General features: G+C 39.7%; 1 protein-coding gene across 7 annotated transcripts in view; it reads left to right on the top strand.

Annotated features, from left to right (window-relative positions):
• Positions 1 to 5,608: 5,608 nt before the first annotated feature.
• Positions 5,609 to 16,924, top strand: part of b3glctb (beta 3-glucosyltransferase b) — a 32,167-nt gene continuing 20,851 nt past the window's right edge. For 2 of the 7 annotated variants that reach the window (XM_034312944.2, XM_026941544.3), the window contains exons 1-3: positions 5,610 to 5,827; positions 5,998 to 6,044; positions 13,979 to 14,047. In XM_034312944.2, coding sequence (XP_034168835.1) covers positions 5,792 to 5,827; positions 5,998 to 6,044; positions 13,979 to 14,047 — 152 coding nt within the window. In that variant the 5' untranslated portion in view covers positions 5,610 to 5,791. The other 5 variants (XM_026941542.3, XM_026941545.3, XM_053241541.1 and 2 more) reach the window with 5 other exon arrangements.

The raw sequence follows: 16,924 nt of genomic DNA, 5'->3' as shown, positions 1-16,924 counted from the left end.
TTTTGGGAGGGAGTCGGCAGCAGGCTGGATGGCTCCCCAGCCTGAGTTGGACAGTGAGGTATGTGGAGGCAGGGACGGGGTTGAGTGCCGGTTTGTGAATGGAGTCGGAGCTTGGAAAAGGGAGTGGTAAGGATCTACACCTGTGCGGGTTTGCTCTGTGTTTCAGTGAGCAGTGGCAAGGATAGAAAGGGGAGAGACAGGAGCCACAGGAGAGAGAGCTGAGCAGTACAGAGCCGAGTGTATGTGTGTGTAAATGTGCGTAGTGAAATAAAATAGCTGAAAAGTGAATGAAAATAGTGAAGGAATATAAAGAGCCCTTTTTGAGTTGTCCCAAACCTGCCTCCCATCTCCTTATTTCTGGTCCAGCCCATAAAAGTGTCACAGAAATGTACATCATTGTTAGTGCAGCATACTTTTGAATAAAACTCAGATATTCAAACAGTAAAATGCCTATCCCTAATGTAAAAGACTTACTTAAAAAACTAGAACTATAACCATATTGTTATATTTGCAAACATATAACAAGCTCTAAAAAGTATAACTGCAGATAGCAAAATAGTTCAGACTTACTTTTTTGCCAGATCTGGTCAATGAGTATTTATGAGTTCACTGTGTCTTGTAGTGTTCACTGCATATTTTAGTGTTTTGCAAACCTTAGACATCTGCATTTGCAGGCTGTCTCCTCTTCCTCCTATCCTGTCAGTCACCAGGTGAATGAAATGAAACAAACAACATATAACATCGGGCCAATTAAAGCATTTTGGATGTGACATTAGATCTCATATTGCCATGTGTCTCATGGCCTGCATATGCATACACTTAACATATACCCACTGTCCATTTTATTACAAAAACCTGTACACCTGCTCATTTATGCAGTTATCCAATCAGCCAATCAAGTGGAAGCAGCACAATGCATAAAATAATGCAGATACAGGTTGAAAGCTTTTACACAGAATGGTACAAAAACCACTGAATGTATGTTGAATGACAGTTCTGTGGTTGGAAACACCCTTCTGATAAAATAGGTCAGCAGAAAATGGCCAGATTGGTTTGAGCTGTCAGGAAGGATATAGTAACTTCTGTAATCACACTTTACAACTGTGGTGAGCAGAAAAGCATCAGGTTCCACTCCTGTCAGGCAAGACCAAGAATCTGAGGCTATCGTAGGCACAGACTCACTGAAACTGCATAGATGAAGACTGGAAAAAGACTAGGTGATTTTATTTCCTAATCTTTAACTGTCCAGTTTGGAGTAATGCTCATATACACAAAACCAGAAAAAGCCCGTCTTACTTCATTGTCCTTTTTCATGGCAATGACTTACTCTCAGCTTCTGACTGGAGACAGGTCTGTTGCTGTGCAAGTGGAAGCTTCTGTCATGTTTCATTGTAATTATATATTAATGAAAGATAATGATTGAATGTTAAGCATTTAACCTATGAATTGTCACCCACTTAGTAAAAAGCATGTTTATAAATACTTTATGTATACATTAATGCATACAGAATTGTATAAAACACCATCATACACCCCCAAAGAGCAGGGACAAATTCTATTTCTGCCCTATCTTCAAAGCTCACTATGTAGTACTTTTTGATACTAACCTGCAAATGGGCTAAATCCTTCCCCAGGTAGGCTCTCACCATAGACCAATCTGCTTTACATTATGCAATGTAAAAAGAAAAACAAAAATATAAGTAAAAGCTCTTCACATGTGCATAACCTCAGTTAAATTGATTTTACTGTGCATATAAACAGTTCATTTGTATGGAAGCCCTAAATGGACATTATCACAACATAACAAATGGTTTCTTGTAATCATGGTGTAAAAGATAAAACAAAAACAAATCCTTGTTCTCCTAAGTTGATGAATTAATTATATTTGTTTTCTCAGGATCTCATATTATTAATCAAAAAAAGGTGTTTACCTGTGATACCAACATAATTAATAGATCTAACCAGACACAGTCTCCAGGATGCAGTACACTGAAAAAGGCTACCACTGAATTTACATTACATTTCTACATGGGTACCTCATTTCCACATGAATAAAATATATCATATTAACACAACTATAACCAAAAGACTGTGTTGATGTGATGTATTTTATTGTCATGGAAATGATGTACACATGGATTAAGGAAGTCCGGTGTAAGCCTTTTTTCTGGTGTACAGGCTAACCTAAACCACCATTGTAAACAGCATCTGTTGCAGCAATTTAAGAAATTACAAACAGAGATCTTGAAAAGAAAAAAAAGAAAAAAAAACACATTATAAACTTAATATCTCAGTAAAATAGTGCCTCAAGATCGTAAGAAATGTGTATATATCTAGTTTACTATATATAGTTCAGCGAAAAAGCACATGCAATAAAAATGATGTAGAGTCTTAATAAAATATTCAAAAATAATTAAATTAAATGTTTCTACATTAAGAGCATAAAGAACAGTAAACAGTAATAAATGAAACAAAGTCAGCATGTGGATATTTGATGTGATGACCAACCCACCCACCCCCCCCTTTTTTTTGTTTTTTTTTTAATAGTCTCATGTATAATTTCTGCAGAAGTTTTACTGAGCATCTTGCAGAACCAGCCACAGTTTTTCTAGAAACATCCATCTTATTTTTTCACACACTTGCTTCTCATTTCCCAGCATGGGAATATATATGTATATATATATATATACTGTAGATAGATAGATAAATAAGAAATTGAAGAAAAGAAGAAATTGGAAATGGGTCATCTAGCTAACTAGATTAAGGCTAGTTAGAAGATGGATAACTAGCTGCAGGATAGCCAGATGTAGGATAGCCTTGCTAGCTAGCTACAGCAAGCACAATAACTGTATGATATTAATAAATCAGTCATTTGGGTAGAAAAAAATACAATACAGAAATAAACTTACCTTACTTTAGTTAGTTTTTTCCTTATAAACTCAAAGAAGGCATAGAACACACACTTGAGGACCTGCTGAGGGAAGTGGTAGCTCAGTGGTTAGGCTGTTGGACTTCTGATTGGAAGAGAGAGTTCAAATTCCAGCACCACTAGCCTGCCACTGCTGGGCCCTTGAGCAAGGCCCTTAACCCTTAACTACTCAGTTGTATAAATGAGATAATTGTAAGTTGCTCTGGATAAGGGCATCTGCCAAATGGCATAAACGTAAATGGTTGGGTTTTCCCTGAGCCTGTGAGAGACCAAGTTGAATAAGATGGCACCATTTTTCCTCCTCCTTTTCGGCCAGAAATCAACCTAGTGAACTGAAGTCTGTTGGCCCCTTTGTCCCCTTTGCGTCGACCAGATTCACACCAGACTTTAGCCAAATGGTCTTTTCTGGTTGAATTCAGCATAAACACAGCCCACATACCATGTATCAGTACCAGAACTAAACCAGAAGACCCAAATGTAAACCAGACTCAACCTAGACTTTTTACAGCCTAGACTGGTGTTGATTCTGTATTGCGTATAGACATTATAATCTAGGTATTTTAAGAGCACAGGCATTGTTGTATGGTTCGGTTTTATAATGAATTTCTCAGTAATGATTTTTCAGTTGAATCTAGCTTGTGACTCTTATTGGAGCTAGACAGCATATAGAAGAGCACAATAAAAAGACACCACTCCGGTCCCAAGAGAATGGACATCACTCAGACTAGGAACAGGCACAACTGCACCAACATTTCTTTACACAGAGTGAATAAAACAACATGCAACATAAGCACTTAGAAACTAAATCAGTGTCTTAGCTTTGTTCATTCCAGTCATATCAATTTGTTGCACCACATACAGCAGCAGTTATAAGCCAGAACCTACTCCAAGACTCAAAACCACTTGAACCCACCTCTACACCAAAGCACCATTTAAGTACAGACAATGGTATAACAGCTCTGAGCTACATGGGGGAAAATAATGGGCAGTCAGGAGAAAAGAATGACCATGAGCTTCACAACACACTGATGTAGTACCATCACATTGGTATTATTCAATTCAATTTTATTTGTATAGCGTTTTTAACAATGGACATTGTCACAAAGCAGCTTTACAGAAATAAATGAATTCACAAAAAATATATTGTAAATATATGAATTTATCCCTAATGAGCAAGCCAGAGGCGACGGTGGCAAGGAAAAACTTCCTGAGACAATATGAGGAAGAAACCTTGAGAGGAACCAGGCTCAAAAGGGAACCCATCCTCATCTGGGTGCAATAGATAGTGCAATTATAAATATATCCCTTCTATTATTGTGTACTATATGGACAAATAGTGCAATTGTGCAACCAGTAAATTCATCACAGTTTTCGCAAGAAGTCCGGTTGGTTAAAATCTATCCACCGTCCACTGACGGAGTCCTGAGTACGAAGCTGCAACTGCAGCCCCAAAGCCACTACAGCAATCGCAGTCCCAGGCCATTACAGTACAGCTCCCCACATGTGATCCCCAAGCCATCTCCACAGCCCCCAGGTGGCACCATCCCCAGCAATCCAAATGGTTCTTCAGACCGTCCATATGGGGCCACCCCCAGCAGCTGATGCTTCTGCATGGCTCCAAATGGTGTGGGAGAGATTGGTTGAAAGGCTGCTTTAGCTCACCTGAAGTCATAGAAAAAGTCTCTACTAGAAAAGATTTCCTAAAATCAGCAATAAACATAATGAGAAATTAGAGCAGGGAGATATTTTGCAACAAGAACAAATGAATAGTTAATTGGCCTAGCATACCTGTAAACACAGTTTACTCAAAAAGATGAACCCTGTAGTTAATGTAGATTGGTTGGTTAGCGTTGGCAGTTGCACTTCTTCAGTGGACAAATGCTGGGAAGAGAAACACCTACCATCCCTAAGACTCATCACATCTCTGTTATACCAGGCCAATACCATGTACAAGTTGCTCAACAAGGTTGTCACTTTACCAAAGGTGCTCTTTGTTCTGCTGGACTGTGGTTTGTAGGAGGCACAAAGTATCACCACAGTTTACACATGCTGGCTTGGATGTCTTTGGACCATGAACAGCGTTGTTTAACTGGACCACTCATGTCATGTCATTTCAATTTTCCCTACTCATGTCACATGGCTGGAGCCTGGGAGAAGATGATAGGGGTTTATGTCATATTTTGGATGCCATGTTCTGTAAAATGGAATCCTTGCAACTGAATATCTGGTAAAATTAATACCTGAAGTTAAAGCTATAATAAATGCCAGACCTTTTATCCATTTTGTCCCATTTTGTAAAACCAAGCGCAAAAAACACCACAAATGATCATAAGAAAAATAAACAGAATGAAGAAGTGAGGCTGGGGCTGATTTTTTTGTCAAGTCCACACTCAAATTCATGCAATGTTACAGGTTACAGGTCACTGCAGAGTGAAAATCCCCAAGATTGTTCAGTCCAGGCGCATGTGAAATACATGCCAGTATAATATGAATGTGAATGAGGTGAATTATTTACTTGATCAAAAAAAAAAAAAAAGAGAGAGAGAGAGAGAGAGAGAGAGAGAAGAATGGATATAGTGAAGAAACTAGAAGTAGATAGACTAAACTCACATTGTCCAATCAAAGGACAGATGACAGAACCATACGTTTGGTGTTTTTCAGTTCGTGCACAGCTGACCGCTAGTGGGCGCCACTTCTTCATTATTTAGAAGTAGAACATGAGGAATGCTAATTCAGAAAGCACGAGTTTGGAGTGTTTAATAGGACTCATTTGAACGTTGGTTCGACGCACAGCGCTGTTATAATGTGTGTTTTTAATAACCAGTAAGCATTTTGCCATGACTAAACACGAATTCGTGGGAAATGTCAGATTTTTGTCCTGCTTTCTACTGTCATTTGGTGAGTAAACAAGGCTAAACTAACCTATAGATTCCATATGCGGATTCAGTAGCTAGAGTTGTGGCTTAGCTTGTATTGGCATTTATGCTGCTGTCTGTCATGGAGAACCCTGACTGCATGCTATACTGACCATCATTTCCCTGTGTGTGTGTGTGTGTGTGTGTCTGCAGTTCCTCCGTTCAGCGGCGTTCATGAAGGGACAGCAGGTGGCTCTCAAGTGAGAACAAACCGCCGGCTTCGGAGCTGCGTTTGTGCTCCTGTCATTAGCACTGCTTCCCAAACCAGGCTCTCTAATAGTGTTAATTACATACATCGATACTGCGTCAAAGAAAATAGTTTTCTTAGAAACTAAAATGTTATAATTTATCCCAGCAGTTAGCTTAAAAGCCTGTGTACTGAAATTGGTTTTATATTCAACATTAGCTATGGCTTTTTTGTTGCTTCTACTCAAGAAATTAGGCTCATGTACATAGACAACTATAGACAACAGTAATGTTCCTTTACCAGTTTATTCATTCATTCATTCATCTTCAGTAACCTCTTTATCCTGGTCACTTTCACGGTGTAGCCAGAGCCTATCCCAGGGACACTAGGTGAAAGGCGGGGGACACACCCTGACTGGGATATCTGTACATCGCAGGGCACCGTGCACACACATTCACACCTACAGGCAATTTAGTGTCCACTAAATTTAGTCAACCTACTGGAATGTTTTTGGGAGGTGAGAGGAAACCGACATAGACTTGCACGGAAAACTGCGTAACCTGAGCTCAAGATCCAACTGATGACTCTGGAGCTGCGAGGTGCAAAGCTCTCTGTTCCACCATGCTGCACCTCTTTTAACACTGTACCTCAAAAAGAAGTTGTGAGTTAACTGTAGACTCAAGTCACCAGCTCTGACATCCCCATGAGCAGTGGCAAGTTTTATTTGATTGACAGTTTGCCAGAAGGCATAATTGTGCCTGTCTGACACAACTATGCTTTTACAGTTACTGGCCACTTTAATAGAACACCTGTATACTTGCTCATTCATTTAATTATCCAGTCATGTAACAGCAGCCTAGTAGATGCAATCATGCAGATGAAAAAGACCAGGTGATGTTTTTCCAATTTTAAACTGTCCAGGTTCAGTGAGTCTGTGTAACACTGTAGCCTGAGATACTTGTTCTTGGCTGATAGGAGTGGAACCCGATGTGGTCTTCTGTTTTCTTTTGTAAAGAGTAGTTATTTGAGTTACCCTAGCCTTCCTGGCCATTCACATCTGACCTCTCTCATAAACAAGGTGTTTCCATCCACAGAACTGTCACTCACTGGTTGTTTTTGGGTTTCGCAACATTTTGTTGAGACTCTAGAGACTGTTATCTCTAGATCAGCAATTGAAAATCAGCAATTTCTAAAATACTCAGACCAGCCCATCTAGCACCAACAACCATGCCAAGGTCAAGGTGACTGCGATCACATTTTGATGTGAACTTTAACTGATGCTCCTGGCCTGTATGTGTATGATTTTATGCATTGCGTTGCTGCCAGATATTGGCTGATTGTATAATTGCATGAATGAGTAGGTGCACAGATGTTCTTAATGAAGTGGCATGTGAATGTATGTCCGTGTAATAAATTAAATATATAGTTTAACATCTACAATTAATCCTAAAGCAGTTTTGACTTCCTTAAAGACCACATCCTTGCCTCACTTTGGCTATAACCTACAAATAAAATACACAAAAATGAGGCTAATTTAATTCTAGTAAAAGTGAATGGACTCACATGTAGTATGAATCTACAGTAAACTAAATAATTCTTACTTACTGTACATACTAATTGTATGTACAAGGAATAGTATGTATTCCAGAAATCCATAAATGTCTGGATGCTCTTCATAAAGCCCATAAAGGGAGCTTGGATTATCCAGCACCCACTACCATGATCCACTGGAACTCACTGCAGAAAGAAACAGAGTGCACTGAGAGCTCTGAATAACTGGTGAAAGAAAGGCTGTAGGTATGCGGATTCATAAATTTTATAATGTGAATTCAGAAACTCTGCAAAAATGGCATCTTAGCAAGTGAAAATATCTTGAATATTACTCAAATTTATCTGGTATTTGCTACTACAAGATTATATGCAATATAATTGAATCCAATATAAGATTGTTAAACCTATTTCTAGACATTTTTCACTAATTTCATGTTTAAATTTTTTATTCTATTAGCAGATAATTGTGCTTTCACCCACATTCAGTAAGAGCGTACAGGTTTTGGTGAGCTTTAAGAACAAGAAGACATGTAGCAAGACATCTATCATTAGCTATTGATCTGTTTATTAAGGAGATTTGGAGCACTGGTTTCATCGCACAGCAATGGAAAGAAAATATAGTCGAAGTATACAAAGGCAAATTTGACAAATCAGTGTGTGGCAAAAGTAGAGGGATCTCATTCTTACCAACAGCAGGGAAAGTGCCAATCTAGATGCTCTTAATCAGGCTTGTTTGCAGTATCTCTGGAGACCTGATGGCAGAATCCCAGTGCAGGTTTCATAATGACAGAAGCACTGTGGATATGGTCTTCACTACAAGACATCAATCAGAAAGGTGCAGAGAACAATTAAAATCTATTCGGTGCCTTCAAAGACCAATCAAAGGCCTTTGATTCAGTGAACATAGAATGTCACTGGAGCATCCTGCAAAAGTACAGCTGCCCAACAAAGTTGCTGCAGTTCTGCAGCATCAGTCCTGCAGCAGTTCTAAAAGGGAATGATGGCCTTTGTGTCCTTGGGGTTGTCAGATAGCTGAGACATTCAGAATGAATGCAGAGGGCAGGCATGAGTGCATCCTTGCCTCTGAATAGTTCGACTACTTTGTGATGTATGTTACAACACTGTTATGTTAAAAGCTGCAAAACGAGTGGAATTTCAGTAGACTTGAGACTAGATGGAAACTTATTTCTCTGTGCTTAGTTATAGTGCACAGCTGACTGCACCATAATGGCTGACACCCCAGACAATTTCTTATGTACAACAGCAGCCACTGCTTAGTGAAGAATGGGTCTTTCTATTAATATTTCTAAAACTAAAGTGCTTAGTCACTGTAACACCCATCCCCAATCACCCATTCAATACGCACAAAACGCACACACACACACACACACACACACACATATATATATAGATATGTATATATAATGAACACCTGTACAACTGCACATTTATATGGTTATCTAATCAGCCAATCATATGGCAGCAGCACAGTGTAATGCATAAGACAGGTCAAGAGCTTCAGTTACTGTTCACATCAAAGATAAGTATGGGCCAAAAGTGTGATCTCAGTGACATTAACTGTGGCATGGTTGTTGGTACCAGATGGGCTGGTTTGAGTATTAAGAAACTGCTGGTCTCCTGTGATTTTCACACACAACAGTCTGTAGAATTTAGATAGAGTTTACATTACACCAGACTGAGCTGACAGGAAGTCTAGAGTAACTATTTACAACTGTATTGTGCAGAACAGGATCTCAGAATGCACAGCACATCAAACTTTGAGGTGGATGGTCTAGAACAGAAGAAGACCACATCAGGCTCCTCTCCTGTCAGCCAAGAGCAAGAATCTGGGGCTATTATAGGCACAGACACACCAAAACTGGACAGTTGAAGATTGGAAAAAGACCAGGTGATTTTTTTTTTTCCCTTAGTCTTTAACTGTTCAGCTTTGGTGAGCCTGTGCCCAAGATTCCTGTTCTTGGCTGACAGGAGTAAAGAGTAGTTACTCTACTTACAAGTGTTTTTTGTTGTGTGTGAAATTCCCTGGAGAAAAGGAGTTTCTGAAAGACTCAAACCAGCCCATCTGGCACCAACAACCATGCCACAGTTAGTCACAGAGACCACATTTTTTGAAACGGCAACTCTAATTCTTTTGTTTTTTTGCTATATACTGAAGACATTTGGGTTTGAGATCAAAAGATGAATATGAGACAAAAGATCAGTTTCAGCTTCCATTTCCTGATATTTACATCTAGATGTGTTAAACAATTTGGAACATGGCCTTGTGTGGCAGACCACCCAATTCATAGGTGAGCAAAAGTATTGAAACACTTAACATTTGGTTGCATATCCTTTGTTTGCAAAAACTGCATCAAACAGGTGACCCACTGACATCACCAAACTGTTGCACTCTTCTTTTCCGGGCTTGTACCCCAGCTTTCAGTTGTTTGTCTTGGGTTAAGGTCTAGTGATTGACTTGGCCAGTCTGAAACCTTCCACTTTTTTCCCCTGATGAAGTCCTTTTTTGTGTTGGCAGTTGTTTGAGTCATTGCCTTGCTGCATGATGAAGTTCCTCCCAATTAGATTGGATGCATTTCTCTGTCAGAACAGAATGTTTCTGTAGACTTGAATGAATTCATTCTACTGCTACCATCATGAGTTACATCATCAGTAAAGATTAGTGAGCCCTTCCCAGAAGCAGCCATGAAATCCCATGCCATGCCACTACCGCCACTGTGCTTGATTGATGAGCATGTATGTTTTGGATCATGAGCAGATCCTTTATTTCTCCACACTTTGGCCTTTCCATCACTTTCGTAGAGGTTAATCTTGGTTCCAGAACATTTGTGGCTCATCTCTGCATTTCTTTGCAAATTCCAATATGGCCTTCCGAATCTTACTGCTGATCAGTGGTTTGCATCTTGTGGCATGGTCCCTATATTTCTGCTCTCAAAGTCTTCTTCGCACAGTGGATCATGATACCTTCACCCCTGCCCTGTTGAGGTTGTTGGTGATGTCACTGACTTTTGTTTTTGGGTTGTTATTCACAGTGTTTATCACCTACTGTAGTTTTCCTTGCATGACCTGTTTGATGTCTGGTTGTTAGTACACCATTGGTTCTTTCTTTTTCAGGACATTCCAAATTGTTGTATTGGCTATGCCCAATGCTTTTGCAATGGCTCTGATCGACTTTCCCTCTTTTCTCAGCATCAGAATGGTTTGCTTTTCTCCAATAGACAGTTCTCTGGTCTTCATGTTGGTTTATCCTTTTTAACAATACAGTCTTCACAGGCAAAACCAAGGGCTCAAAACAAAAGTAGCCATTCAAAACTATTAATTGTTTAATCCAGCAGTCTCAAACTCAGATTGCCTTGGGGCCACTGCTGGTATTCTCATCTCATAGGAGGGCCACTTCAAAGTAGTCAAACTCAGTAGTTCTGAAAATTTCCATAATATTTTTGTCATACTTAAACAGCAGCTTCTTTATGTTTTTATATACATTAGTTTTTAACAGTTAGTTTTCCCTTTTACTTTATCTTAAATATCTTATTGAAACCTTGCACTGAACTAAAATATGCAATCCCTGAATGTATTTGCACTTTATTCTATTTCTTGCCAGACACCTGGCAGCGTTTCTGCAGCTGAGCCACATTTGCTCTGATGGAGGTCACAGTTGAAACCCTGAGTACAGCTTCAAGATGGGCATCACTAATCCTGGACCTGTACTTGCATTTGTTGAAGTTCATAGTCGAGAAAAGTTTCTCACACAGATATTTTTTTTCCGAAAAGGCACATTACCTGACTGAACACTTTGGACAGCTCTGGGAAGGATGGAGGTAATTCTCTCAGAAATTGCCCAGTCATGTCTGCTTTTCCCTGTGCATTTCTGAATTTAATTTTTAGCTCACTATTGCACTGCAAGTCAATAATTTCCATCTGCAACACACTTGGGACAATCTCCCAATCAGCTGAGAAGGGGTCTGCAAACGGCTGGAAAGTGTCACAGTGTGCCTTGAAGTCAGCAAAACGTTGATCAAATTCCTGCAGTAGGTTTTCAATAGCAGAGGCATATTCATCACCACTGAATGCTGTGCCCTCCTTCATAAGAGATCTGCATGCTGTGAAATGACTGAGATTTTTTTTTGCAGAAAGCTGAGTTTTTCACAATCTCAGTTTTGTGGAGAAAGCTTTCACACTTTTGTAAGCTGCTGTGTTTAGCTGACCAGGGCCCTGGAGCTTCAGGTTAAGGATGATCAGCTCCTGTGTATGTCCACTAGGAATGCAAGGTCCATGACCCATTTTGTGTCATCAAATTTAGGAACATCCATTCTGCCTTCAATCTTCCATGAATCTCTTCACCTCTGCTCTTAACTAAAAAAAAATCTCTTCAGGACTTTCCCGTGCTGAGCCACCGCACCTCAGTAAAGTAAAGTACATCACCATATGATGACTCAATTTCTTCTAAAAAAGCCAGAACTGGTGCTGCTGTAAACTTGTGGACCTGATGTAATTGATACATTTCAGGACAACAGATATGGAATGATCATATTTCAAGCATTTGCTACACAGTGCCTCTTGGTGTACAATGCAGTGCAGAACAACTTCTGGATCTGCATTTTCCTCCTCTGAGTTTCTTTGTACCTGTGCTACCAGACCGTATTTTTGCCTGTCGTGGACGGAGCTCCATCAGTGGTAATGTATACCAGTCTATTCCGTGGCAAACCAGGGCACTCAATTGTGTTGCACAGCTGCTGAAATATATCCTTGGCTGTGGCACGGCCGTGCGTTGGACACAAACTCAGCAACTCTTCTGTCACAGCGAATTGGTCATTAATATCCCTGCTGAAAATGGCTAGCTGAGCATTGTCGGTTTTGTCTGTGCTTTCATCAGGCATGACAGAGTATGTAGTGAAAACTCTAGCTTTGTCACATAACTGATCATAAATTTCACTTGATAACTTGCTAATCCGCTCTGCCACTGTGTTTGCCGATAGAGAGATATTGTTGAACAAGCTCTTCTTTTCTGGACGTAGAATATCAGTGACTTGCAACGTGCAATCCTCCTTTTTTTTTAAATTGTTAATGTTTTGCAGATTCTGCATGGCGTATGTAAACTTATGACCCCAACTGTAACTTGCTTCAACTGCAGCATCAGCATCTTTCTTGGCTTTATGGAAAAGACTTTGCTGAGAGGTTAGCCCTTGTTTTTGCCTCTCATCTCCCTGGTACTCCTCATACTGTTCATTGTGTTTGATCGAGTAATGACACGCGAGATTATATTCTTTTAGAACGGTGACTTTTTCCTTGCATTTGTAAAGAGACATCTTTGTTGGGGTTTGCATGGAAATGGCCCGCGGGCCAGCAGTTTTCAGACCCCTTGTTTAAACAATCAATCTAACAGAGCACACCTGGGCAACAAGAAACCCCTGTCAGTCACATGTTCCAATATTTTTGATCACTTGAAAAATGGGCGGGTTCAAATATAGGTGCCATGTTTTAAGTTGTTTACATCTAGATGTAAATATGAGGAAATGAAAGCTGAAATTCTCCTGTATCATCTCATAAGGGACGAACTGATAATCCTAACTTTTTAGTAAAACTTTTTTTAAGACTTGTGTTATGGGATGTGGGCCATTTCTTTAAAAGATTGACAAGAACACTAACTACGCATGAATCCTGGCACTTGCCAGTGAGTCTTGAACAGGAGCACACAGGGGTGTTTATGTAAGTCCAGCAGGACAGAAATGAGCACCATAAGCGTGAATTCAGTACCAGGAGTTTAATTCAGTACTAAGGGTTCTGCTGTGCATCTGAAATGTTAGAAGTCTAGTTAAAATATCAATTAGTGTGTGTAATGACGTTCATGTCATTAAGGTGCCTTGCAGTCTTAACAGGGTGTTTTTTATGCAATTGGCCTGTAGCCGTCATTCTTCTTTCTGTTTCTACAGAAAACACTCGACATACACGGTCCTGTTAACCAAGTCATAGGTGAGTTTTGCCAGTGAAACAGATACCGCTTAATGTTGAGGGAGATTATTAGTCTCATGAGTAGTCTCAACAGTGAAAATTTACAGCAAGGAACATTAACAGTTGCTCTGCAGCCCTTCAGTCTTTCCTGCACAGGGAACGATATCTTGTCTTCTTTTTATAGTGACCTAAGTGTTTGATGAGGGGCTTTTTAATGGTCATCTGTCTACAATGTATGTGTATGGGCATATAAAAAGTACACAGCCTGTAAATATAGTTCTGTAATTGCAGAGAACTGTCTTCCATGTCCTTATGCTATCCAATTTACATTAGAAAACTGAACATATCTCTCTCTCTCTCTCTCTCTCTCTCTCTCTCTCTCTCTCTCTCTCGCTTTCAGAACTAAGAGAAGTTGTATTTGTTATTCAGAGTCAGAAGAACTCCTACCACATTGAGAGGGCAGAGCAGAGGAGAGCACACCTTTTTGACCAAGTGCAGGTAGATCCAGCTGATCTTCCTTACATGATTCACAAATCACTGTTACATGGTTTTGTTCAGTTTTAATCACAGGCTTCACACTTTTCACCCCAAGATTTAATTATCTGCAGAGTTTATTTCCAGCTGCAAACAGCAGTAGCTAGATTTTAAAGCCAAACAGTGCTAGATTTTGCCAAGTGCAGTGAGAGAGAAAACTAGGGGAATGGGAAATCATCCAAATAAGCATGGATGATGGACGGTTAAACTCTCAAATTACTGTAAAATCCCTGACACAGTGGTGATCTGGATGTGCTAGCTGCTACCCCTGGAATATGCTTAGGTCCCACAAAGCACTCCCAAAAATTTAGGTAGCATTGTTACATTTGCCCTTTGATGAATTATAATTTTATTACATCATCTGGTTCACATTGTTGCAGACATCATAACATTTAGTTCAGTAGTTTGGTTGTAGTTGTGCTGCCTAGCTACACTGTTCAAAAAGGGGAATGGAGTAATTGATCATTTTGCCATTACCCACGACAGGCATATTGTTCTTCTGTGAATGGAAAAAAGATATCCACAGGATATCCATAGGATTATCATCTGGCTCAAGCCTCCAATGATAGTTTTTACCAAGATTTATCAGTTTTGTCTTTAGTGGGTTATCCACACCATAGATTAAGCTAGATCATCTTTTTTGTTTTTCTAAATGTGGTTTATATTAGATCCTGCTCTATATTTTTAAAGGACCTGCCGCAGGCCCCAAACGCCATGAAAGCAATTGTAAAAGACGGTGACGGTGAAGCTCATGTAGATAATATCACTAGGATTGCTTTCTTTCATCTCAGAAATATTGCTTAAATAAGAAATATATTGTCACTACACGAGGCAGAAAAATTAGTTCATGCTTTTGTTACCTCTAGGTTGGATTATTGTAATGCCTTACTGTCTGGATGCTCCAGTAGATGCATAAACAAGCTCCAGTTAGTCCAGAATGCAGCAGAATGCAGAATCCTTACTAGAATCAGAAGATATGACCACATCACCCCTATCTTATCCACACTGCATTGGCACCCAATCAAATTTCATATTGATTATAAAATACTACTGTTGACCTATAATGCACTAAATGGTCTCGCGCCACAGTACCTGAGTGAACTTTTGGTCTTTTATGATCCGCCACGCCTACTCAGATCAAAAGGTGCAGGCTATTTGTTAATACCTCGAATAGTGCGTGCTACAGCTGGGGGTAGAGCTTTCTCGTACAAAGCCCTTCAGTTATGGAACAGCCTTCCACTTAGTGTTCGGGGCTCATACACAGTCTCAGTGTTTAAGTCTAGGCTGAAAACATATTTGTTTAGTCAAACCTTTAGTGAATAGTTTTTTTAGGTACAGGGGCAGGTCTGGAGGGTTCACAGGCATAGAGTGTTGTGGTGAACTGGGATGTTTGGATGCTGCTCCTCCTTGCTGCCTGACCCATCCTGATGCCCTACTTCTGGTTGGAGTTCTCATCGGTTGAGTTCGCTCGCTGCTTCTGGGGGCGGCCCCATATGGACGGTCTGAAGAACCGTTTGGATTGCTGGGGATAGTCCCACCTGGGGGCTGTGGAGATGGCTTGGGGATCACATATTGGGAGCTGTACTGTAATGGCTTGGGACTGCGATTGCTGGATTGGCTTTGGTGCTGCAGTTGCCATGAGCATCTTCGTACTCAGGACTCAACACAATAATAGAAGGGATTTATTTATAATTGCACTATCTTTTGCGCCCAGATGAGGATGGGTTCCCTTTTGAGCCTGGTTCCTCTCAAGGTTTCTTCCTCATATCATCTCATGGAGTTTTTCCTTGCCACCGTCACCTCTGGCTTGCTCATTAGGGATAAATTCACATATTTACAATATATTTTTTGTGAATACATTTATTTCTGCAAAGCTGCTTTGTGACAATGTCCATTGTTAAAAGCGCTATACAAATAAAATTGAATTGAATTGAAGAGTTTGAGTCAAAGTTGATGCCCTACAAGATTGTGATTGGGTTATGAGAACACACTTACATTCCCACATGATTATGATTGGGCAATCAAAAAAACACCCTCATGCTTGTACTGCAAAGATTATTTATACAGAGCATGGGTCTTCAAACATCGTTTAAAACCAAAATATCATTATCATTTTAGAGCTGCCAGATGTAACATTCTGAAATCCTCTTTCTTCAGGTAAGCTTAGGTTTATGAATTGATTCGTGTGAGGTACCCTAAATCAATTTGTTGAGACATTTTCTATTTATTGTCAAAGCTAAATTAAACAAGGCCAGCATTAATGATTTGGCACAATAGCTCTTGCTATGATCTAACACTAAGTTCACTATGATTCTATATTTCCATTATATTCTCATCTGCCCACCTTCCAGTGTTCCACTGAGTTCAGTGTCTGTCTGATTCAGGCACCTGCTGTAAAGCAGTAAAGCAAAGGAGTGTACTGAGCACAGGAATTATAGTGATTGTGCATCACTTTGAGACTTGGCGAGTTTGGTAAGACCAAGTTATAAGTTCAGCAAATGTTCAGTAAATGTGCATATGTCAACTGATTGAAAAGATTATATATTATTAGAATAATTGCGGGACAATTTATATGATTGCCACTCATGATTCATTTACAGTCAGGTCCATAAATATTTAGAGATAATACAATAAGAGATAATAAAGTTATTGTTATCTTAGCTGTCTACCATAGTATATTGGAGTTGAAATTAAACAATGAATATTAATTCAGACTTTCAGCTTTAATTTAAGGGTATTTACATCCAAATCAGTTGAATGGTGTAGGAATTACAGCCCTCGAGCCTTTGATTTTTCAGCCTGATGATGCTTTGCTTCACTGGCAGTGGCAGCTCTTTGGAC

This window comes from Pangasianodon hypophthalmus, chromosome 17 (assembly GCF_027358585.1).
Source record: "Pangasianodon hypophthalmus isolate fPanHyp1 chromosome 17, fPanHyp1.pri, whole genome shotgun sequence".
In the NCBI taxonomy this organism is placed as follows: domain Eukaryota; kingdom Metazoa; phylum Chordata; class Actinopteri; order Siluriformes; family Pangasiidae; genus Pangasianodon; species Pangasianodon hypophthalmus.
The sequence above is the reverse complement of the archived record's forward strand: the minus strand, read 5'-3'. Positions and strand labels throughout refer to the sequence as shown.